The sequence below is a fragment of the Amphimedon queenslandica genome, unplaced genomic scaffold (genome assembly GCF_000090795.2).
Source record: "Amphimedon queenslandica unplaced genomic scaffold, v1.1 AMPQUscaffold_13321, whole genome shotgun sequence".
In the NCBI taxonomy this organism is placed as follows: Eukaryota; Metazoa; Porifera; class Demospongiae; order Haplosclerida; family Niphatidae; genus Amphimedon; species Amphimedon queenslandica.
In genome coordinates, this window is record NW_003546443.1 from 50392 (window position 1) to 71719 (window position 21328).

General features: G+C 36.0%; 5 protein-coding genes across 8 annotated transcripts; 2 read left to right on the plus strand and 3 right to left on the minus strand.

The window, feature by feature from the left end:
* Positions 1-87: 87 nt before the first annotated feature.
* Positions 88-3833, plus strand: LOC105313321 (RING finger protein 11-like). Its single transcript, XM_011406647.2, has 3 exons — positions 88-360; positions 2817-2974; positions 3265-3833. The coding sequence occupies exons 1-3, from the start codon at positions 244-246 to the stop codon at positions 3626-3628; spliced, it is 639 nt and encodes a 212-aa protein (XP_011404949.1). The 5' UTR covers positions 88-243; the 3' UTR covers positions 3629-3833.
* LOC109583174 (uncharacterized) lies at positions 3788-8475 on the minus strand. Its single transcript, XM_019998403.1, has 7 exons — positions 7434-8475; positions 7334-7384; positions 7236-7277; positions 4874-7191; positions 4361-4817; positions 4254-4313; positions 3788-4205 (listed from the first exon to the last, which is right to left on the minus strand). Exons 1-7 carry the CDS (start codon positions 8341-8343, stop codon positions 3937-3939), a joined length of 4107 nt encoding a protein of 1368 aa, XP_019853962.1. The 5' UTR covers positions 8344-8475; the 3' UTR covers positions 3788-3936.
* Positions 8476-9606: 1131 nt separating this feature from the next.
* On the minus strand, positions 9607-20488 carry LOC100632124 (pollen-specific leucine-rich repeat extensin-like protein 3). Of its 3 annotated transcripts, none has more exons than XM_019998405.1 (6): positions 20348-20488; positions 20197-20306; positions 18928-19148; positions 17784-18700; positions 17613-17669; positions 9607-9755 (listed from the first exon to the last, which is right to left on the minus strand). In XM_019998405.1, the coding sequence occupies exons 1-6, from the start codon at positions 20435-20437 to the stop codon at positions 9696-9698; spliced, it is 1455 nt and encodes a 484-aa protein (XP_019853964.1). In that variant the 5' UTR covers positions 20438-20488; the 3' UTR covers positions 9607-9695. The 3 variants fall into 3 exon arrangements, with proteins under 3 accessions (XP_019853964.1, XP_003387780.1, XP_019853965.1); XM_003387732.2 differs by lacking the exon at positions 9607-9755 and adding an exon at positions 17369-17520; XM_019998406.1 differs by lacking the exon at positions 9607-9755 and adding an exon at positions 17369-17520 and having other exon boundaries at positions 20197-20248; positions 20348-20418.
* Positions 11027-17376, minus strand: LOC109583173 (uncharacterized). The gene is made up of 10 exons (XM_019998402.1): positions 16354-17376; positions 16221-16304; positions 15881-15994; positions 14884-15828; positions 14745-14828; positions 14646-14687; positions 12129-14599; positions 11625-12078; positions 11499-11561; positions 11027-11446 (listed from the first exon to the last, which is right to left on the minus strand). Exons 1-10 carry the CDS (start codon positions 16997-16999, stop codon positions 11169-11171), a joined length of 5181 nt encoding a protein of 1726 aa, XP_019853961.1. The 5' UTR covers positions 17000-17376; the 3' UTR covers positions 11027-11168.
* LOC105313322 (SOSS complex subunit C-like) lies at positions 20458-21077 on the plus strand. 2 transcript variants are annotated; one of them, XM_019998408.1, is made up of 4 exons: positions 20458-20509; positions 20556-20631; positions 20678-20792; positions 20926-21077. In XM_019998408.1, the coding sequence occupies exons 1-4, from the start codon at positions 20500-20502 to the stop codon at positions 21040-21042; spliced, it is 318 nt and encodes a 105-aa protein (XP_019853967.1). In that variant the 5' UTR covers positions 20458-20499; the 3' UTR covers positions 21043-21077. The 2 variants fall into 2 exon arrangements, with proteins under 2 accessions (XP_019853967.1, XP_011404951.1); XM_011406649.2 differs by having other exon boundaries at positions 20929-21077.
* Positions 21078-21328: the final 251 nt, after the last annotated feature.

Consider the following 21328-nt stretch of genomic DNA (forward strand, 5'->3'; position numbering starts at 1 on the left):
GTCAATTATGTGGTTTTGGGTGTGGCTATCCTGGGGGAGTGGCTCGTCATAATGCATTTCCTCTTTCTAGTAAACATAAAGTCCACAGTCTACTCTAATCTAGCCTAGAAAGTAAACACGGACAGGGAGAGTAGTAAAGGGAGATATAAACCTTGAACCACAGCAGTTTATAGGTCATAATTTCTACTAAAAACGACAGAAAAAGTCCCCGTATTTCGACAGTCTTCACACGGTATCACTATCATGGGTAACAAGTGTAGCTGCCTCAGTGCTACTGGGTCTACAGACGAGGCCGAGGATGCTCTACTAGGAGGGACTGGTGATTCACGGGAGCCTAGAGGACCACCACCGCCTTATCAAGTAAGAAACTAAAAATGATACTATTCTGAATCTATTTTGAACTGTATAACTGTGAGGTAGGCTGTATTTTTGCAGCAGCTATCTTGTTGTGGATTTCATTGCATTTTAGCTTGTAAAATCAGCAACCATTATAAACTATACATATATGTACTAGCAAAACTGACAAGAAATATAGCTAGTACAACCATTCTTTGATAGTGATAAATTCACTAAAGCATCATTGCAGTGTGCAGTTATGCAAAGGGGGGGGGGTTTGAGAGACCAAGTGACGAAACTGAAAGGCTACAAAAATAAACATAGCATAAGGCAGGTCATGTATACATTATAAAATTCAATCAATGTTATCTTTCATTTCTAACCACAAACCTATCAGACCACTCCATTATAATATACACTAAATGCAACTCTATACAGAGAGCTATATCGAATGTATTCTTAGAAAAAACAACCACTCCAAAGTACTGCCAGTTTATCATTTCAAGCTTATGTCATCAAACACATAACAAACAAAGTGAGGAGCTGTAGACAGAAAGAAAACTTAGGTTGACTGTCTGGCAGTGCCTGACACTGAGAATCATGTGTTTCCCTTAATGATGATGTAGTGTTGTCTAACATTACCTATTATATTATGGACTGTGTTGTATAAAGCTGTTTAGCATTGCTTTCTAAAGCATATTCCAAATAATCTAATTTGCCTTTTTGAGACACATTCCCATTATAAGAAGAATAGAGCTTCATTCTTCATGCTTTGAATAAGAGAGGTCATTAAGAATAATCAGGCCTGGCCTGCTTCCAAAACTTTACTGGTTGCAGTTGTTGTTCTTGCACAATAAAGAATGTGACTTTTTTGAAATCTGCCAAACCACAAAGTAGATTTCTGTTTTATCCTGCACACAATAGCATGCACACCTGTCCAGCATATTTACTAAGAAATCTCATTATTTGATTACTATATAAAAACCAATACACACACACACTGCTTGCTTTAATTCCTTTGCTTGTACAGTCATCATGATGACACTGCTGCAATTATATATACTATACTCTACAATTACAATTTCCCATTGGAATTTATACTTCAATAGTCACGTATAAGCTGCTAACACTTTGTTGTGATGTCATTATTAAACGCCTTTCCTGAGCTACTAAAATTAAATTTTGCTATAGGAAGCCTTGTACCCACCTTGTCCTTGACCTAAACCTACCATTTGGTCAAGTATGTTACTATGACCCATTACTGTCAGCAGGCATAGACTTTGATATTATACATACTATGAATTGCAATAACATGTAGACATGAATGCAAGATAATCAAACCACCATATGGTATCTATGCATTGACATAATAGGATTTTTCAATGGTCTACGATTAACTTGTATTCTCATGAATTGCATAATAGCATTGTGGCTTTTATTGATATCATTAAAAGATGATATGATAGTTTTATTCAAAGGCCAAAAGGTAAAACCACGAGTTATTGTATGAAAAGGATAATTACTTCTCCTACAGAGGATGGGATGGCCCCAGCTTCTTGCATGCATTTCTAATTACTCTATCAGTTGTACATATCTCTGAAGCAGGTTACTCACTATCTGCTCGTGCGTACTAATATAATAATCATCTACCAAGAGAGAAATCCTCTTAGTAAAAAGAGAATTCACAATTTAGTTAAAAATATAATACTACAATTATAATATAAAAACAAATAGAGATTACTATGAAAAGTACAATTTAAATTAATTCTATTATATCATGATGTAATATTACTGACTTACATAGTACATAGTGTGTGAGACCATTTCCCTTTAGACAGAGGAAATACCATAAAGTGTAATGGTCAGCTGATTTTAAGTATATACCCGCATGATCATTATGAAGCACAGCATCATTGTATACACTATAGCTGTCTCCCCATATACAGCATCAGTAGTTACATCATAAAGTACACTAGGGCACATGCAGTGTAGTATTCATTGCACTGTCATACATTGTACTCTATAAATAGATTCATGCCGTGATCAATGGTCAGAGAGTGGCCTGATCTGGAATGGAATGTTATTGTAATTGCTGCTAATGTCAACATTGTTATGAATAGCATTGAGAAATGTAATACACAGTCACCTTTCATCTTATGGAAAATGTATATCTATTATACACATAATGTCACAGATGTTACATATGTGTGTGAGCAGCTAAGTGGATAATAAAGATGTAATTTCAGTATGTAAAGCTATTATTATATGTATTGTATGTTAATTTGAGATTGAATACTGTGGTTCCCCCTACACTTAATTGCTGACCACATACACGCAGAAGAATTTGTAAATGATTCCATGAACTTTTAAAACAAAAAACCACAAAATAATTATGCTCCTTCCTGTACTCACTTCCTTCTTCCTTTTTGATTGCATTCTTTATATTATTTCTCTTCTTCTCTTTCTCTCTCTCTCTTCAGATTCATCATCCATTCTATATGTTAACAGAGGAGCAAAGGTTACATATAGTTAGTAGGATAACACTCATCCAGAGTCTACCAGTCGGACATTACGAAGCACCAAAAGTGATGATGAGTGAGAAGAAAAGTGAAAAGGACAAAACTGATCAAGCAAGAGAGTAAGGAGAAAGGAGAGAAGAGGGAGAGGGAGAAAGATTGAGCGAAGGAGAAAGAGAGAGGGAGGGAGAGAAAGAGAGAGAGAGAGAAAGAATGAAGGAGAGGAAGAGAGAGGGAGAGAAACAAAGAGGGAGAGGAATATAGAGAGAAAAAGAGAGAGGGGATCAAAATAAAGCAGAAGTTCAAAAAGGAGTAATCTAACAGTAAAAGTAATACAGTAACAGAGAAGGAAGGAATGAAGAAAAATTGAAATAGATGCCATAATGTCATCACTTTATTTCTTCCTTTCTAGATGTCCTATATGTATGAATGACTTCATACCAGGCGAGCTAATACGTCTCCTTCCATGCATGCACTATTATCACATTCGCTGTATTGATGAGTGGCTTATGAGAGCCATCACTTGCCCTACATGTGTACAGCGTGTTGATGCAGCCCCGCCTACTCATCAAACCAGTCGCTCTACACCTCATCACAACCACAGAAGAACTGGTAGTACTATAAGTCAAGGAAGTATGTCTAGTTTGTGTGGGTCGGCTTATAGGAGGAGCATGGATGTTCTGACCACACCTCCACCTCCACCCACACAGTCTCCGTCAGTTTCACCGGCCGATTCTATGCAGGAGTTGTTAGTTGAGGTACAGCATCACTCGTGAGAATTGGAGTTTTTATTATTCACACAAGCAGCATCTCTTCATTCACTGTATCATAATATTGACTCAGAATTAATATTCCATTTTTCTTTGTTAATTATTTATATTTTCAACAAGCACCACACATCAATAACAATTTTATTAAAAATAGTGATAATGTTATTTTTTTGCTGTCACTACAAATTGTTATATCAAATTTTAAAGACAATAAATTTTGTGAAAACACTCAAAAATACGAAACAATAAAAAAATAATAAGCAAATAGCAATTGTCAGTAAAAGCAATAAAATACAAACTTAAAAATTCAATTTCTATTCATCAGCTTGCAAACGCTTTATCTCATCAATAATTGAATGTTCTCCAATTTTCTTCAGAGCTTCTATCAATTTGTTACATGTAGCATGTCTTGTATCTATCCAGTGATAAATCATTTCCTTACGACAAACTTGAACTTGATCATGGGAATTGTACTTGATCTCATCTAACTTGTGCTTTTTGATTCCCAAGTTCATTCCTAAATTTTCCCATGGAAATACTACACTTTTGATAGCATCAATAATAATAGGAGCATGTGTATGAACTATAATAAATAAGATTATATTTGATTATAATTACACAATTCACTTACTTAATATTGCTTTTCCATCAGTTGGTAATGAAATGGCCTCAGGATCTGTAGTTGCTGCTCCTATAATGAAAAGGAAAGTTATACAAATTAGGTGCGTCGATTTTTACCTATCAGCCAACAGCTTTGATTTTTATCTAAATCATTAGTTGTGATAGTATAGCTACTCTCAACACTGCAACCTATTTCAGGAGGGTTATTTCTGTATGAGATGGTTATAGGATGAATCTTCTCATCATTAGCAGGCAGAATATGCTTCCGAGTGCAACGAACAAGAGCAGTCACATTTAATGTCTGCTCATTATAACACAATACTTCAGCACTTGCTCTTATTGCTTCAAGGATCACCTTACGAAGGAGATAACAATGTTGTGGAAGACCTGTGAAATAAACTTCGATTGATCCAACATTCTCACAAAGGAATACTGATCCAACAAAGAGACTCTCTGTGTAGAGCTTCACTGCATGTCGGAGCTGCTGGGGAAAATCATTGGTATTACTATCAATGAAGAAGAAAGGCTCCTCTTTTCGACTCAACAGTGAGACTACCAAGGCTGGAAATAAACCCTGTATGAAGACAGTGATAGATTTACAATTAATCAATAAATTAATTAATCTCTTGCCTGTAAAACTAGCTTTTCATCAAATGTAATAAGAAGTGGATCAGCTAATACAGGAAATAATTTTTTCCCTTTTTCAGAAATTTTTTTTGCAGGTAGAAGAATAGGAATGAAATATTTGATTTCCTGAACTCCTTCAATGGTGGAGATAACAAGTAGATGCTTTAGCAATGTTAGGAGATCATCCATAGAGAACAGACCAGGAACAAAGTTTAAAACAGATTCAAGACTACGCAATAGTGCCTTATCAAAAGTTCCTTTGTATTTAAGTGAACGTATAATTTCATGAGATAGACGGACACCTTCAGGGAATATCTGTTTTAAATTATCAACAAAGGACACACAAGCAATCTTGGAGAGGCAATCTATCAGAAACTGAGGATTAGTGAAGATTACATGAGGAAGGAGCTTTGGATAATAAATACATAATCTCATTAAGTCCAATTTAATGAGACACTCATCTACATTATCTTTATTCATTCCTAATTTTTGACCAATAGAGTAGCAGGACTCAAGTGAGATCATTCCATGTGTCTCCTTTGATGCTTCATTCTTTATATTTAAATCAAACAAATACCAACGTACCGGTATCTTAATATTGAATTTAATATCAGACAGGAGGCGCTCACGAATTTTAGCTGAAAGTGTTGCACGGTCCTTTTGGCAAAGATTGTCCACAGGAAAAACCAGCTCATTAGAATCACGATTATAGAATACAAAGAAATCAAGAAAACCACTCAACTGTGACAGGAGAATCTCATTTTTCTGTGCAATTGTTTCCTGCACACCTATTTTCTGCATAACAAATGATTGTTTGTCACAATGAGTGGCTATAATAGCAAATGCTGGTTCACTATTGTCTTCTCTTGAAGTTGCTGCAACAGAACGAACAAAGCTTTCAATAATCTGAAGATTAGTCATGGTCATTTCTTTTGGTGTATTGAGTCTTTTACCATTGATAGAGTAAATGAATGTAGGTTTGTCATGAAGGGATTCAGTCACCTTCATTACAATAATATACAGTGAATCACGACGTACAAACATACGAAGGAGATCAGTAAACTGAGGCTGGCCTCCACTGTCTAAAAGATAAATCCATTTAGCTTCATCTAAGTGTTGTAACCCTTCCCTATTCTTAAAAGAAGGCAATGACAATTGCTCAATAATTTTTCTTTTAGCATAATCTAAATCTTTCTTTGGTTCAAAAGTAGTAATTGGGTACGCTTCATATGATGAATCAGATAACTCATCTGTTGATGGTGAACTTGTACTTGAGGTAGATTGAAGTATCTGTGATGAAGATACAGTTGAAATATGTATTGGTGAAGTTGCTGAGGCAGACACTGGTGATGGCAGATCTGTTGGTGCCATTGTAGCTAGCAATGGAGTTGCTTGAGTAAAAGAAGTGGCATCATCAACAGGATCTGTTATTTCAGTATCACGTATGATATTTGAAAGCATTCGAACTAGATCTTCTTCAGTCATTCCTCTCCACACTTTTCCTCCATCTGCAGTAGCTATTTGCTCAATGGCTTGTACAGGGCGAGCAGCTATGGGTGTGCTGTTATGCGTCAAAGTTGGTGGTCTATTAGCCAATAGATCCTTGAATGCTGTTTTACCAACACAAGGAGGACCACATATAACTATCTTGATATAGTTAAGAGATACGTAACTCTTTTCTTTAGAATTTATCCCTTTTTCTAATTCTTTATGTTTTTCATCTGTCTTAGTACATCTTTCAAAATATTTCATGATATACTTTCTATATTTAGAACAATTGGATTCTTTCAACCACTTCAACACATCATTCATCTCCAAATCACCAGCTTCAAATTTTTTTGTTAGAGTGTCGCAAATAGATAGGGTAAAATTAGGTGGGGTAGATGAAGGAATCATTGCGGTGTGAAACATTTTAGATTCCTGATTGTTCATCAATCGAACTATAACAGCTAATGTCAGCATCATGTCAAAACTAGGATATTCTAGGTATATCGATAACTTTTCTGCTTTTGTAGGAGAAACAGCCAGCTTTTTTACTGGGTAGCCCAGTCTATTCAACAGCATGTAAACTAAGGGATGTGATAGTACTCCACCTTCAGAAAATAATGATTCATTTGTGACATTAAGGCCTTGAATGGCTAATTGGATTGTAATCTGCTCTTTTCTACTGAACGGTCTAACATTGTCATTTGATTTATGTTCTAGACGTAAATTTAAATGGACCAGGAATTTTTTAATTAAAATTTCAGATATAGGGGGATATACAGAAATTTGAGCTAGATCTATCTCAAGTCGTAACTCATCTAATTTTTTAAAATCATCTATAATAATTATAAATAAAGAAAGAAAATGCACCAGATTTTACCTTCTTTTAGATGGCAAATTTCTATCATAAAAGCCAATGTGACTAAAAATTATAATTGAATTTTGATAATTATTACTTTTCATGCCCCCTAAGCAAACCTTGTAAATCATGGTTGTCTTTACGATTATTGGCACCTGAATCAGGAGAGTCTACATAAAATGAAACCATGCAAATATAATCAAGATTAATTTAGTTTACTTTCATTTTGTTGCTGTTCACTTGGATTTACATTAAAATAGTTTGGCTGATCAAAGTACTTTGCCAGCTCATTAAGTTTTGCTACATCTGCTTCCCCACGGCAAAATAAAATTCTAACAAATTCAAGTGGAGAATAATTTTCAATGATTTCATCATTTAAATGCATGCGAGAGAAAGCCATCATTGCTACTTTGCAATCATTCTCTCCTAGACTGTACAAAAACTCTGCAAACCTCAATTTAAGGTATATTTCAGGATATGATATGCGTAAACTAAAACCTGGAATCAAGAACGGGTCTAGTTTAGGTACTTCATTATTCTTGCAGTGGAAATAACTAAGGACTGAATAAATGATGCTAGCAGTTTCGGATGGAGATTCTGTTCTTGTCAATAAGTGATCAAACACATCATAAAATGTTTCAGGCATGCGTGATGGTTTATATGTTCCAACCAATGCCAGACGGACCAGTTCAACATAAATATTCTCCAGATCCATATCAATGTCACAAATAATCTTAGCAATATCATTTTTAATTTTCTCTAACATCTCACTTGCCCTATTCAGTACTTTGGGATGCGAATTGGACAAAGAAAAGGCTACATCTGCTTCAAATTCTAACTGGTCAAATACGTCTCCTCTCTTCAAACCCAGAGCAGAGAGACACTGAAGAATAAAGGCCACAGATGTAGCTGGAGAAACAAAATTATGGAAGAAGAGTTTGCGGAGCGATAATTCTAGCCCAAAATCATAGCTAACATGCTCTAGATCCGGCTGAAATGGGGTGACAGCTTCTTGTATGAGAGTAATGAGATTGTCCTTGTATAGCACAGGCAGATAGGAAGCTGCATCTAGGGTCTTTGACTCCAACCGTTTATACTTTACCTCAAACCGTTCGACAGTGGCACTCATCTCTGCTCTATGATGGCAAAATCTATGCTATCAGTTTATAGTTTAATCAGTTTATATATAATAGTGTAGTCCGCAGTAACTTTTGGAATAGCATCTAGCTGCGCTGATCAGCCCACCCACACGAAATGGTGCGATGCTGTAATCTCATCTAATTTATAGATCAAACGAGTGTAAAAAATTCATGAATCAATGGATCGGCCACCCATACAAAATCTCATTTATAGATCTATAATAGTATTCATTTATCATGGCCAAGCCTGGTTTACTAAAGGTGGGCATCCACTATGCAACTTTGTTGCCAGTATCTTTGATGTGGTTGTGCAACATGTTGCGTCTCTCTACTTCATGCAACATGTTGCCCAGCCACATCAAAGGTTTAACCACAAGTTGCAAGCAACAATGCTGCATAGTGGATGCCCACCAGTAGGACAAACGAGTGTAAAATTAAAATTCATGAATCAATGGATCAGACCACCCACACAAAATGGTGCGATGCTGTAATCTCATTTATATACCAATATTCATTATTATGGCCAAGCCATCAGCTGAGTAGGGCAAACGAGTGTAAAATTAAAATTCATGAATCAATGGATCAGACCACCCACACAAAATGGTGCGATGCTGTAATCTCATTTATATACCAATATTCATTATTATGGCCAAGCCATCAGCTGAGTAGGGCAAACGAGTGTAAAACTAAAATTCATGAATCAATGGATCAGACCACCCACACAAAATGGTGCGATGCTGTAATCTCATTTATATACCAATATTCATTATTATGGCCAAGCCATCAGCTGAGTAGGGTAAACGAGTGTAAAATTAAAATTCATGAACTTCAAATTAACTGAGGTCAGAACACCGCACACATATTATGTTGACTGTAAACCTGGCTTTACAATGTTGCATTACAAAAGTCTGCCACAAAAGATGGTTACATCAAGTTGCCGCCTTAATTAGTAGGTATGTTGGGCTTTATGTAACCCTGAAAGGATTTCATGCAAAATCATAATGTGAGGCCCTATTTGCATTCAAAAAATATGCTGCATATATATATATATATATATATATATATATATATATATAGAATAATGATGGTCCATGTTAGATATACATGGATATTTTATAGCTCTACAATCCACATCCCAATAGTCATGTATAACGTCTTATTTACATGAGATTGAGACTAAAAAACTGCAGAATGAAAGAATCATTTATATACTCATTATTTTATAACTTATTATTAATTTTACTGTTCTGCAATGTACATAAATTAATGCTGGTGATCAATTAAAAAAAAGAGAATAATTAAAGTTAACAGTCTGCAAGAAAATTACAAATACTTGTCATATTCATCTCCTCTTTTTTGTCTGAGGTGGTGCATAGTCCCTAGCAGCATTAGTGTTGAATACCTTAACAATATAAAGAGGAATTAATTCAGTGCCTATGATCAATTATTTTTCATTGATTTCAAATTAAATCTGATTTATAGGCTATGTTTACACAGCAACACAAAACGCATCATTTTAAAAGTATCCTCTTTGAACACCGGTTTCATTTCCATAGAGTTCTATCAAGATTCTATCATGTTTTCATTTGTTTCTGTGTAAACAGAAGCATAAAACAGGCACAAAACTATACAGATTGCACCGTTTTTTGTTGCTGTGTAAATGTGGCCTTAATCAGCACATGAAGTACCTGTGACATTTTGTTTCTAACAGAAAGAATTGTCAAATCAACTGAAGGATGGCCTTTCAGGGGAGAAAGAGAGGGAAAAGCTATAGGTAAGTTGTAAATTATTATAAAATTCAATAAATCAATGTACTGCAGTCTTACAATAAGGTGGTGGTTATTATTATCTTTAAATAAAAGAAATACTTACAAGTGGCAACTCAGTGGTCTTTACCAGTTTGAGCTGAACTTGTAAAAGGTGATCTAACAGAATTTCTGCTTAAGTGAGACTGTGACTGATGATAGTCATCATTAAGTATAGGTGGTCTCAATAAAGACTTTGATGAAGATACAGAGACAGGTACATGATCTGAGACTAATGGTGGTGGCTGTACAGTGTTAGCTATTGAAATTAATGGAGGAGGAGTGAGTAAAGAAGCATTACTAGTACACGTTATGAGTGGACTAGGATTAGGAGGATTGTGTAAAAGAGGAGAGACCTTCTTAGTAGGAGAGATAAGAACACTTCTTTCTTGATGGATGTGATTGGAAGATGATGTAGTGTGAATAAGAGGAGGAGGAGTAGAGTGAGGAGGAGGGGGAGAGGGTGAAATGAGAGGAGGGGTACCAGGGGAAGTGCCAATAAGAGGTGGGACATAACTTGAGCCGTAGGGAGGGGAACGTATAGGAAGACTATTGGACCACGGGGTGGACCGTGGATCAAAGGAACAGGACCATGGAAGGGACAGCGGTTAGCCTAGGACAATGGTATGGATGAGGATGAGAGAGAGAAGAAACATGAGGAGAGAATAAAGAAGAAGCATGGCCAATATGAGAAAGTGAGAAACAATGATAGAGGGGCGTGGTAAAAGTGGACACGGTTATTATTCATTACACAAGCCACATCTCTTCATTCACTGTATACTCAAAATCAATATTCTATTTTTGTTCATTAATTTATTTATATTTTCAACAAGCACCCCACATCAATAATTAACATAAAATAGTGTCATTTTTGCTGTCACTACAAATTGTTGTATCAAATTTTTTAGACAATAAAATTCATGAAAAAAACTCAATAATAAAGGAAGAGCAATAACAAAAAGCAAATAGCTATTGTCAGTATCATTAAAGCAAAAAATAAAATTAAAAATTCAATACCTACATCCAGCAGTTTGCAAACGCTTTATGTCATCAATGATAGCACGTTCTCCTATTTTCTCCAGTGCTTTTATTAATGCATTACATGTAGCACAACTTGTATCTATCCAGTGATGGATCATATCTTTACGACAAACTTGAACTTGATCGTGACAATTATACTTGATCTCATCTAACTTGTACTTTTTAATTCCCAAGTGAATGCCTAAAGTTTCCCATTGAAACACCACACATTTAATAGCATCAAGAAAAATAGAAGCATGAGTATGATCTGTCAGTAATAAATAAAATTATACTTGATTATAATTATACAATTCACTCACTTAACAATGCATTTCCATCAGCTGGTAAGGAAATGGTATCAGGATCTGTACAGGCTGGTGCACCTACACATATAATGAAAAAGAATAACAATAAGAGAGTATATAGTGTATTGAGCATTGACTTACCTATTAGCCAGCAGCTTTGCTTTTCACTTATATCATTAATAGTGATGGTAGGACTAGTTTCAACACTGCAACAAATTAGAGGTGGGTTATTCTTGTAAGAGATTTTAATTGGGTGAATCTTCTCGTCATTAGCAGGGATGTCATGCTTATGCTTGCAATGAACAAGAGCAGACATATTTAATTTCTTCTCATCGTATTGCAATACTTCAGCACTTGCTGATAAAGCTTCTATGATTACTTTACGAAGGAGGTAACAATGTTGAGGAAGACCAGTGAAGTAAACTTCAATTGATTCTTTATTCTCACAAAGGAATACTGATCCAAAGAGTTCCTCTGTGTAGAGCTTCACTGCATGTCGGAGCTGCTGGGGAAAATCAGTAGTACTACTATCAATGAAGAAGAAAGGCTCTTTATTTCGACTTAATAAAGAAACTACCAATGTTGGAAATAAACCCTGTATAAAAAAACAGTATACATTATTGTCCATAGATGTAAATCTCTTGCCTGTAAAATTAGCTTATCATTAAATGTAATGAGAAGAGGCTCTGATTTAGCTGATTTAGCAAAGAAACTTTTCTGTCTTTGTTCTGCAGGTAGAAGAATAGGAATGAAATATTTGATTTCCTGAACTCCTTCAATGGTGGAGATAACAAGTAGATGCTTTAGTAATGTTAGGAGATCATCCATAGAGAACAGACCAGGAACAAATTTTAATGTCGATTTAAGACTATGCAATAGTGCCTTATCAAAAGTTCCCTTACATTTAAGTAAATGTATCATTTCTTTAGATAGGCCAACTCCTGGTAACATTTGCCTTAAATCATCAATAAAGGACACACAAGCAATATTGGAGAGGCAATCTATCAGAAACTGAGGATTAGTGAAGATTACATGAGGAAGGAGCTTATGATAATAGATACATAACCTCATTGAGTCCAAATAAATGAGACACCTTTCAACCTCTTCTTTATCCATTTCTAACCTTTGACCAATAGAGTAACAGGACTCAAGTGAGATCATTCCACGTGTCTCCTTTGATGCTTCATTCTTCATATTCAAATCAAACACATACCAACGTACTGGTATCTTAATATTAAATGTAATGTCAGACACAAGGCGGTGGCGAATTTCAGCTGAAATTGTTTCCCGATTCTTCTGGCAAAGATTGTTCACAGGAAAAATCAACTCATTAGAATCATGATTATAGAATACAAAGAAATCAACAAAATCACTCAACTGTGACAGGAGAATCTCATTTTTCCTTTCAATTGCTTCTTTCTTACCAAATTTCTGCATTACAAATGATTGTTTGTCACAATGAGTGGCTACTATAGCAAAAGCTGGTTTGCTTGTGCCTTCTCTTGAAGCTGCTGCAACGGAACGAACAAACCTCTCAATAATCTGAAGATTAGTCATGGTCATTTCTTTTGGCGTATTGAGTGCTTTACCATTGATAGAGTAAACGAATGTAGGTTTGTCATGAAGGGATTCGGTCACCTTCATGACAATGATGTACAGTGAATTACCACGTACAAACATACGAAGGAGATCAGTAAACTGAGGCTGGCCTCCACTGTCTAAAAGGTGAATCCAAGTAGCTTCATGTAGCTTTTGTGAGCCTTCCTTTTTTTCCAAAGACAATTGCTCAATAATTTTTCTTGACGCATAGTCAAAATCTTTCTTTAGCTCAGAAGTGCTATTGGCAGCTTGATAAGAATACAAGTCAGGTATTTCATTTGTTGGTGATAGTTTTGTTGTTGAGGGAAATTGGAGCACTGGAGAAAGTGTTGACGATGATGAAGAGGTAGATTGAAGCACTGGTGCAGATGACGATTTAGTCAATGGTGATGAAATTGTTATTAAGGTAGAGTCAAGTACTGCTGGTAATGAAGCAGAAAAAGATTCTTTAGTCGAATTAGCAATTGATGGTAACAAAAAATGGTGAACTGGAAACTTTGAATCAATTGGAGAAAATAATGGTGGTGAGGTTTTCAAAAGAGGGACTGATAACGGACTTGTTGTTAACTCTGTTGTAGATGAAGATAGGACATCATTATGCACTGCATAAAAGTCTAAAACAGGTTCTTCAGTTTCACGTATAATATTGGAAAGCATCTTCAGTAGATCCTCTTCGGTAATTTCTTTCCACACTTTGCCTCCAGCAGCTATTCTCTCAATAGCATGCACAGGACGGGCAGCTATGGGTGTGCTATTGTGTTTGAGAGGAGGTGGTCTGTTAGCCAATAAATCCTTGAATGCTGTTTTACCAACACAAGGAGGACCACATATAACTATCTTGATATAATTGAGAGATACATATCCTTCTTGTATCCCTCTTTCCAGTGCTTTATGCTTTGCCTCTGTCTTGTTACGTCTTTCAAAATACTCAAAAATATATAATTTATACTTGGAACATTTGGATTCTTCCAGCCATTTTAACACGTCATTCATATCTAAATCACCATTTCTATATTTCTTTGTTAGGGTGTCACAAATAGATACATTATTAAATTTAAAACTCAAAAAGCCAGAAGAGGAAATGACTCTGTCAAACAGCTCAGATTCCCGAGAACTCATCAGTCGAATTATTTCCGCTAATGTCAGTAGCATATCAAAATTGGGATGTTCTAGGTATATTGATAACTTTTCTGTCTCAGCAGGAGGAGTAGCCAGCTTCTTTACTGGGTAGCCCAATCTATCCAGCAACACATAAACCAAAGCATGGGATAGTACTACACCTTCAGAAAATAATGATTCAGCTACTTCATTAAGCCCCTGAATGGCTAAATGAATAGCAACTTGCTCTTTTTGACTGAACGGCCTGAGAATTTTGCTTGATTTGTCTATTAGACATAAGTGAGCAACAAAATTCTTAACTACAATGTCGGATATAGGAGGAGGACATGAATGAACTTTAACTAGATCTATCCCAAATCGTGACCTTGAGATTAACCCTTCCAAATTTATGAAATCATCTGTATGATAAAGTAAATCAGTAAAAAAAGAATTGAATCATGTTACCTCTTTTTAATTTACAGCAATTGGTCATAAAAGTCATTCTAGCTAAAAATTAGAATCAAATTAATTTTATTATACATCAAACCCATTATAACACATTACCTCCATCAGTTGGCAAAGGTGTGGCTTCACAATGATTGCTTTCAATGGTTACTGGAAAAGATAAATCACTATCAAAAGACATGGCTAAAAAGTAATAAAAAAATAAAAAATTATACCCAGTACAATTTAGTCCACTTACTTTTGTTCTCTTGCTGTACACACAAATCAAAAAAGTCAGGCTGGTTAAAATATCCTGACAGCTCATTAAGCTTTGCTACATCTGCTTCACAACGATCAAATAATGCTCCAATAAATTCCAGTGGAGAATACTTGTCAATGGGTTCATCATTTAAGTGAATACGAGAAAAAACCGTCATTGCTAATCTGCAAACATCTTCCCCTAGACCATATAAGAACTCAACAATCCTTAATTTAAAGTATATCTCAGGATATGATAAACGTAAAGAAAAGCCTGGTATCAAGTAGGGGCCTAGTTTAGATACTGCTTTCTCATTGCAATGGAAGTAACCAAGGACTGAATAAATGATACTTGCAGTTTTAGAAGGAGACTCTGTTGTCATCAACAAGTGATCAAACATCAAATATATAGTCTCATAAAATGTTTCTGTTGAGAAGATTGTTCCAAGCAGCGAAAGATTGAGCAGCTCCACATAAAAACCGAGAAGAGACAGGTCGATTTCAGCAACAATTGAGGTAAGATCTGTCTTGATTCTCCCTTTTATCTCACCTGCCCTACTCAGAACCTCTGGATAAGAGGTCAACAAAGAAAAGGTCTCATCTGCTTCAGATTTTAACTGGTTGACATGCCCATCCCAACCCAGAGCAGACAGACATTGAAGAAAAAAGGCAACAGATTCAGCTGGAGTATATTGAGAGAAGAGTAAATTGAGTGATTTTTCTAATGTTTTACATGCAGGCTGCAGCAATTGGATAGTAATAGCTTCATTAATGAGAGTAATGAGATTATCCCTGTATACAAGAGGGAGATGAGAAGCTGAAGTCATCAACTCCAACTGAGAAGCTTCCATTGTTGACTCCAACTGAAAAGCTTCCATTGTAAACGGTTCCAGAACTGAAGTAGAACTTAGTGCACTTGTTTTTTGAGCAACAAGAAGTGTGGGACCTACATATAGATCAAATCAATGTAATTACTATGAATAACAATAGTACTTTACCTGATGCTTCAATCGGATGGCGTGTTGCATATGCATAACCACAACTAGGGAAAGCAGCTGTAAGTTCTGATTTGGGATTCATCAGTAATTGGGAATCAGTTATGGCACTACCATCTAATAATAACAATAATATAATTTATATTCTATCAGGGACATTTATTTGCTCATAAATTTACTTATTGACTACTGCGTGGCAGTATACAACAACATCAATTTTTTATAACACATTTGTTTTCATGATGTTTTATTTTCAGAGCCATAGCAACTGCTATATACATGTAGTTGCCACAGTCTAGTCTCGTGTCCAGACCCATCCCCTTTTTGACATTTGGCAGTTTACCTCTTATAGCATAAAGACTCTTCCTACATACATCTAGAAAGGGCCGGCAATGACCAGTACTCTTTTTAGCATTAAGATGACTCTCTGTAATAGCAACATTATATACATATTATGCAGGAACAATGAAACTTACCTTTTAGTGTAGAGACTGTGGACTCTGCAAGGTGATGCCATTCTGGTACTGTAAGATGATGGCGTCTGCAGTACCCACGTAACTTTTCATGATACAGGCTACAACCGATTAATTCCAGCCAAGCAAAAAGGTACTGGAATGAGTCTGGTGTGAGACAGTCTCGATTAAAGAGGAGCTCCAAGAGATGAGTTCTTGATATGACGTTTGAGACATCAAACTGAGGCAAAAAAGTACGTATTGCCATCTTCCTTAAAGAATGATACTTTACGCGATCCAAGCTACATAAGATAGAACAAACGGTTAGAATGAAATCCATCATCCTCAGATCAATGCCTTCAACGACTGTCTCGTTTTGTTTAGCATGTTCTTTCAGAGCATCGACGAGTGGCCTTTGCACATCCAAACGCAAGAGAATCATGATAAGTAAATTGAGGGCAGAGCTACTACCATATTTACGCTCCAGTAGAATGTACACTGAAGTGAGACGATCGGCTTCTTCAAGGTCGGACCGTGGTATTTGAAAAGCAAAATTAGCCACTAGTTTAACGACATCAAGTTTTATTGGACCAATGGCAATTATGGCCTTGTTGATTTCGCCTAGCTTATCAGCCAATTTCTTCCAGTGCTCCTTGTCGATCCCAGCCATTTAGATCATAGCAGGCGACGTGCCCCGCAACAGGCGTGGTGTCTGACTCGTGGTCTGGGAAAGCCACCATAATTCCCAGGCCACACCACACATGATCATGCGCATGTTATGATAGCACAGAATGATCAATCACTTCAGTAATTAAAACAAAAGGTTTGATTAAAGAGATGTGAGATATTGTAGGATCTGACTCTCAGTAATGAGCAAGAGTTTAATGTTATGAATGGAGAGTATCGTCCTCCTCTGTTAGCCTTCATTAAGTTTCCATCTCACGATCATAAAAAAATCAAAATCAGCGAATCTTAAAAACCTGATTGTGCATTTGCTAATTTACATGAGCCTGATTATCATTATTTTACTTTTCATTATTTTACTTTTCAGCAATGTAAATAAATTAATGCTAGCTGGTGATCAATTTAAAAAAAGATGAAATAGTCTGCAAGAAATGATACTTGTCATATTCGTCTTCTCTTCTTAGTCTGAGGTGGTGCATAGTCCCTAGCAGCACTAGTGTTGAATACCTTAACAATATAAAGTGGAGTTAATTTACAATAATGCCCCATCATCAATTATTTTTCATTGATTTCAAATTAAATCTAAGTGGATGAAGTACCTGTGACATTTTGTTTCTAACGGAAAGAATTGTCAAATCAACTGAAGGATTACCTGTCTGGGGAAAGAAGGAGAGGAGAAAGCTATAGGTAAATCGTAAATTATTATAAATGCTTTAATTCAATAAATCAATGTACATATATTTAATCATTTAAATAAAAGAAATACTTACAAGTGGCAACTGGTCTTTACCAGTTTGAGCTGAACCTGTAAAAGGTGGTCTAACAGAGTTTCTGCTTAAGTGAGACTGTGACTGATGATCATTAAGTATAGGTGGTCTCAATAAAGACTTTGATGAAGATGCAGGAACATGTACACGGTCTGAGACTAATGGTGGTGGCTGTACAGTATTAGCTATTGAAATTAGTGGAGGAGGAGTGAGCAAAGAAGCATTACTAGTACACGTTATGAGTGGACTAGGATTAGGAGGATTGTGTAAAAGAGGAGTGGCCTTCTTAGTAGGAGAGATAAGAACACCTCTCTCTTGATGGATGTGATTGGAAGATGATGTAGTGTGAATAAGAGGAGGAGGAGTAGAGTGAGGAGGAGGAGGAGAGGGTGAAATGAGGGGAGGGGTACCAGGGGAAGCACCAATAACAGGTGGGACATAACGTGAACCATGGGGAGGAGAACGAATAGGAAGACGTATTGGACCACGGGGTGGACTGTGGATCAAAGGAACAGGACCATGGAAGGGACAGCGGTTAGGACGACGGTAAGGATGAGGATGAGGGAGAGAAGAAACATGTAAAGGAGGAGAAAATAAAGGAGAAGGGCCATGGCCAATATGAGGTACGATGATAGAGGGACGAGGTAAAAGTGGACGTGGAGGAGGAGGAGGGGGAAGAGGAGGGAGTAGTGGTATGAGATGGTGTGATGGTGAGGGTGCCAGGTGTGATGGTGAGGGTGCCAGGTGTGAGGGAAGAGGAGGAGGGAGGGGTATTTCTTGATGAGAAGGTACTTGTAGCAATGATGGTCTGTGTACTGTTGTAGTAGTAGTCACTGGTACTGGATCTACATGTATTGTGGAGTGTGGCCTAGAAGATGAAGAAGGGAGAGTAGACTTTCTGGTAGAAGATGGAGCATTGTCTGAAGAGAGAAAAGATTTTAAAAGGAAGGGAAAGAGAGATGTAATGGAATCAGATTTACTCAAATCTACTGATAAGTAATTTATTTTGCTCAAATTTTACATTGAAGTAATAGAATTAGCAAAATTCTTGACAGAAAAAATTTGCTGAATGACCTTGTATTTGTGGGTCAATGCCAAATTTAAAGGGCAAAATTTGACATGTAGATGACTGTAAAAGAAAACTCACTTTTTTTGAATTTCCTAATCTTCGTTCTCCTCTTATTCAGTTTCTCTCTTGTATCGCTGACACTCTCAAACTCCGGTGCATAGCAGACGTGAAGGTCCTTACTGAAGAAGTAGTGATTGTCCAGTTTATTTTTTGCTAGTTTTGCGGACTCGATCTCTCGGTATTTAATGAGGTACACGTCAGTGTATGGCTCACAGGGGTACTCATCCAATATCCTGTACCTGTCAGCGGGAAAAAATATTTCAAAATAATTTAGAATAGAAAATAAACATTTTGATGCATATACATGTACTTGGGTTGCGTAAAAAGTTTGAGCTGATTCAAATCAAATTTGGATTTTTTACAAGTTTTTAAGTTACTCAAAAATCAGACAAAAGTCCCTGTACTATAGTACAGCATCATTGATCAAATTTCATCAAAAATGGCGAGAGAATTCTCCATTTTTATAATTTTTTCTGATGCATATACAAGTTCTTATGTTCTCCAGAAAGTTTGAGCTGATTCCAATCAAAATTAGATTTTTTTATGAATTTTCAAAGTTGCTTCAAAAATTAAAAAGAAGCATGCATGCATAGTACATGCAATGGTGCGTTTTTGCAACCATGAGGAGAAATAATAATAACTAGTAATAATATAACAAAAGTAACTGCATGTATACACTGCATTGTAGTACTTTATTATCATATAAATGATCAATCATATTTGCGATCAATTATAGTTTTAACACTTCACATCTGCCAAGAAGGAGCTTCTAATTAATACTTATTTTGTGACAGAGCCAAAATCCCAGTTATAATTACACAAGCCACTGCCAATAGTAGGACTGTGTGGATTGGAAGTAAGCCAAATTAAATTCTATTTCACGGACGGCAAGAGAGAAATAATACATGCAATGGCTCTGTTATAACAACATGCAAGACTAACAAAAGAATTAATGAGAGAGAAAAATAAACAGAAAATTTTATAAAATAAAACCAGGAAGGTCATATTAAACAAAGGTCATATAATAATTATCATCATCATTATATAAACTCTGAAAAACACAAAATTGTTGCATAAATCTACTACATGACACATTGGCCTATTAGTACAGGATAAGATAAAGAAGGAAAAGAGCTTGACAGAACAAAGCATGCCAGAATAAATCTACCATTAAACAAACTGATAAATGTACATGCTAATATATGTAAATTGATAACTGTAGGTACTAAATTTGAGGAAAATGTAGCCAATTAAAACATAAAATATTGTCCATTTTATTAAACTCACTCTTCTATTTCTCCGTATAAGGAGAAGAGCTCCATCAAATCTTTCACAACTCCTAGAGAAGGAACGTTCAAAACTAGTAAATACCGGCTCTCCTGGTTAATGGTGTACACCTGTGGGGAGTCTAAAATACTGAGTGAGGGCCTGGACTCACTTTTACGGCCCTTTCTTGTCGTGGGTTTCGATATTCAGGCCGATTTGTACAAGTATCTGCTTGTTTATGATGGGCAAGAGAACCAGCCATTTTACCACGTGGGTTGCGTGGGTGGAGAGGAGGCTGACTTTATAGGCGTGGTTAAAATAAAAATGGCCGCCGGTAAGGATATTTTTAAAATGTTCTTTATGTATTTTAACCATTTTAGATGCTCAGAATAGGCGCTCAATATTACAGGGTCTTCAGCAGACTAGATCAAGGCTGCAGAAACTCCAAGAAGACAGGTTTGTGCGATAGAATACTATTTTAAGAATTTATTTTATTTTTCAGGTCTCCATCTCCAATAATGAAATCAAATCTTCCAGTACCTCCCCAGCCCTCGCAACCCCGCCTAACTCCGCCACTACCACAGGACTGTTCTAAGCAACAGAAATTTGCTCTTCAAGTAAAGCTGCTTTTAAAATTAACACGTTTTCATGAATGCAGCAGCATTTGCAAATTTACATGTACATGTAGCACAAAAATTCTTGTACATTCAAAAATAATTGTAACAGTTTACTCCGCCTCTTTTTTTACAGCAGGCGATGTCCCAGTCTCATGGATATTATGTAAGCGAGCCGTCGCCTTATGGAAATTATCTCATTCCCGTACTTCCAAGATTCGATTCCGATGGAAAATTGGTACCAATGTCATGAAAGATTAACATTACGTTTCGTATTGTCTCATTTTTCGGTGAAATAAAGATCATTATTATTTTTGTGACATTATCAATGTCACAAAAATAATTCACATTCACATTCTTCTTGTATTATAAACGCTTTCAACTGTGCAAAAATATTATATAAAAATAATATTTATTATTTATAAAATCAAATATTATTATTATTAAATATTATATTTTTATTTTTAAAATTATTATAATATTATATAATATACCATATACAACCACACAATATGAACACGACAGACGAGAGAGAGAGA

Coding starts and splice junctions, on each gene's coding strand:
- LOC109583173 (XM_019998402.1), bottom strand. CDS start 16,999: ATGGCTGGGATCGACAAGGAGCACTGGAAGAAATTGGCTGATAAGCTA. Junction 14,829..14,883: donor TGTACAGCAAGAGAACAAAA/GTAAGTGGACTA, acceptor ATTACTTTTTAG/CCATGTCTTTTGATAGTGAT. Junction 11,562..11,624: donor GCAAAGCTGCTGGCTAATAG/GTAAGTCAATGC, acceptor TTATATGTGTAG/GTGCACCAGCCTGTACAGAT.
- LOC105313322 (XM_019998408.1), top strand. Junction 20,632..20,677: donor CAGAAACTCCAAGAAGACAG/GTTTGTGCGATA, acceptor TTTATTTTTCAG/GTCTCCATCTCCAATAATGA. Junction 20,793..20,925: donor AACAGAAATTTGCTCTTCAA/GTAAAGCTGCTT, acceptor CTTTTTTTACAG/CAGGCGATGTCCCAGTCTCA.
- LOC105313321 (XM_011406647.2), top strand. CDS start 244: ATGGGTAACAAGTGTAGCTGCCTCAGTGCTACTGGGTCTACAGACGAG. Junction 361..2,816: donor GACCACCACCGCCTTATCAA/GTAAGAAACTAA, acceptor CTCTCTCTTCAG/ATTCATCATCCATTCTATAT. Junction 2,975..3,264: donor AAAACTGATCAAGCAAGAGA/GTAAGGAGAAAG, acceptor CTTCCTTTCTAG/ATGTCCTATATGTATGAATG.
- LOC109583174 (XM_019998403.1), bottom strand. CDS start 8,343: ATGAGTGCCACTGTCGAACGGTTTGAGGTAAAGTATAAACGGTTGGAG. Junction 7,192..7,235: donor AATTTGCCATCTAAAAGAAG/GTAAAATCTGGT, acceptor TAATTATTATAG/ATGATTTTAAAAAATTAGAT. Junction 4,818..4,873: donor ATGAAAAGCTAGTTTTACAG/GCAAGAGATTAA, acceptor GTCTTCATACAG/GGTTTATTTCCAGCCTTGGT.
- LOC100632124 (XM_003387732.2), bottom strand. CDS start 20,437: ATGGCTGGTTCTCTTGCCCATCATAAACAAGCAGATACTTGTACAAAT. Junction 20,307..20,347: donor GACAAGAAAGGGCCGTAAAA/GTGAGTCCAGGC, acceptor GACTCCCCACAG/GTGTACACCATTAACCAGGA. Junction 17,670..17,783: donor GTAAAGACCAGTTGCCACTT/GTAAGTATTTCT, acceptor TTCTTTCCCCAG/ACAGGTAATCCTTCAGTTGA.